This window comes from Penaeus monodon, chromosome 14 (assembly GCF_015228065.2).
Source record: "Penaeus monodon isolate SGIC_2016 chromosome 14, NSTDA_Pmon_1, whole genome shotgun sequence".
In the NCBI taxonomy this organism is placed as follows: Eukaryota; Metazoa; Arthropoda; class Malacostraca; order Decapoda; family Penaeidae; genus Penaeus; species Penaeus monodon.
Window position 1 is genome coordinate 9,768,750 of NC_051399.1, and position 2,500 is coordinate 9,771,249.

Here is a 2,500-nt window from a genome sequence, read left to right on the forward strand (position 1 = left end):
ATATTATAACTAGTCTGTGTGTGTTTTGAGGGCAATACCTACAGTGTATTGCCCTCGTGATAATGTTGTTAATATTGTTGATGATAATTTTCAAGATAATAACAATTCCAACTGCAGTAGCCGTAATGAAATTATGGTAAGGGCAAAAACAGTGAAATAACAAATAACAAAATTCCAGACATCAGTGGTAAATCAATTACAAAAAAAAAAACACACGATAATCTTATCAATCTGAAAAATTAACAATACTAGTAACATTACCATACTATCTATAGGACATACGAGTTATATCATACATATTTTATCACACACACACACACACACACACACACACACACACACACACACACACACACACACACACACACACACACACACACACACACACACACACACACACACCAAATTCTTTTTTCTCGCCGCCCACAGATGGGGTCGACGGGTAGTGGCAGTGTGGTCTACTCTGTTGATCCTCGTGGTGGGCGTTGCTATGACAAGCATCCCCGTGTTTTGGGTGTTCATTTCGCTGCGATTACTCTTCTGCATCTTCATCATGGGAATTTACGTGCCTACTTTCATTATCTGTGAGTTGGTGATGTGAGGCAGAAAGATTGGGGTAGGGTGGGGGGGGGGGATTTGCTTTTTTATTTGGGGTGTGTGTGCTTGATTGATAGTACTCGTATTATTATTATTATCGTTGGTAATTTTAGGAATATTATTTGGATAAATCTGTCGGTGTTACTTATTGTCATTAGTTACCGTCATTATTAATGCCATTGTCGTTATTATTCCTATTTCTAGTATTAGTATTTATTTATTATCATTACCATTATTATCATTATTATTATTATTATTATTATTATTATTATTATTATTATTATTATTATTATTATTATTATTATTATTATTATTATTATTATTACGGTCATAATCATCATCACTATCATTGTTATAATAGTTATTTTTGTTATCATCATTATCATGATCGCATCATCACCATTAATGGTCTCATTATCATCCTTACTGTCACAATGATTTTGATCACCACCACCTTTCTTATTACTATCATTATTACCATTAATTCTATTTCATTTTCCTTAGCCCTTGAAGTATCATCCCCCAAACTTCGTTCCGTGGCGGCCATCGTGTTTATCTTGCCCTGGGCGATCGGTTACATGATCCTTCCGGGCATTGCTTACGTGGTGAGGTCGTGGCAGCGGCTGCAGGCGGTTCTCATCACGCCCTACGTTCCTCTGTTGGCTTATTACTGGTAGGGGATTAGAGGTGTGTGTGTGTGTGGCGTCTCGTATGTTATTATTGTTATTATTATTATTATTATTATTATTATTATTATTATTATTATTATTATTATTATTATTATTATTGTTATTATTATTATTATTATTATTATTATTATTATTATTATTATTATTATTATGTTTATTATTTATTTATTATTATTATTATTATTATTATTATTATTATTATTATTATTATATATTATTATTATTAATGTTATTCATTATTATAATAATTATTATTATTATTATTATTATTATTATTATTATTATTATTATTATTGTTATTATTATTATTATTATTATTATTATTATTATTATTATTATTATTATTATTATTATTATTATTATTGCCACACTAACATAAGCATAACAATATATTTTTTCTTAATTGACAATTACTTTCCAATGATGGTGCAAATTCATAAGAAGAAGGAACATCAAAGATATAGCTTTACATCTATTACCTTAAGGGTATTTTTGTCAAAATACTGTATCTCATTTTTGAGAAATTTGACAAATGAACGTATATCCGAAAGATTTCAAACAAAACACGATATCAACTTGAATCCTTTCAATAAAACCCAAGGCTTCTAATTCCTCCTTCCTTAAAATATAAATGGAAATCATTTTTTTTTTCTAGGTTGCTTCCGGAGTCTCCCCGATGGCTCATCCAGCAAGGTCGCTTTAAGGAGGCCATCGTGTTGTTCTCAAAGGCCGCTAAGGTCAACGGGCGGACGCTCCCCTCAAAGGCTAAGCTCCTGGGGGCCTTGGAAGCCATCCGGAAAAAGGTCTGGATTTTTGTTTGCATATTTCCTTTGCTAGTTGGACGTGCGAATGAGTGAATGAGAGATAGGTAGATAGATAGATGGAGATTTATATATATATATATATATATATATATATTATATATATATATATATATATATACATATATATATATATATATATTATATATATATATATAATATATATATAGAGAGAGAGAGAGAGAGAGAGAGAGAGAGAGAGAGAGAGAGAGAGAGAGAGAGAGAGAGAGAGAGAGAGAGAGAGAGAGAGAGAGAGAGAGAGAGAGAGAGAGAGAGGGAGAGAGAGAAAGAAAGACAGAAAGAGTGTGAGTAAATGAGTGAATGAGTGTGTGTGCCTGTATGACTATGAACATCCATGCATCAAATCCAGACACACAGACAAAAAAAAAAAAA

The 2,500-nt window shown here is 31.6% G+C and overlaps 1 protein-coding gene across 1 annotated transcript in view; it reads left to right on the forward strand.

Moving 5' to 3' along the window:
- Window positions 1–2,500, forward strand: part of LOC119580567 (organic cation transporter protein-like) — a 10,421-nt gene that overhangs the window by 4,899 nt on the left and 3,022 nt on the right. Inside the window, exons 6-8 of the mRNA XM_037928682.1 lie at window positions 430–584; window positions 1,102–1,270; window positions 1,942–2,089. Coding sequence (XP_037784610.1) covers window positions 430–584; window positions 1,102–1,270; window positions 1,942–2,089 — 472 coding nt within the window. The remainder of the gene's footprint in view (window positions 1–429; window positions 585–1,101; window positions 1,271–1,941; window positions 2,090–2,500) is intronic.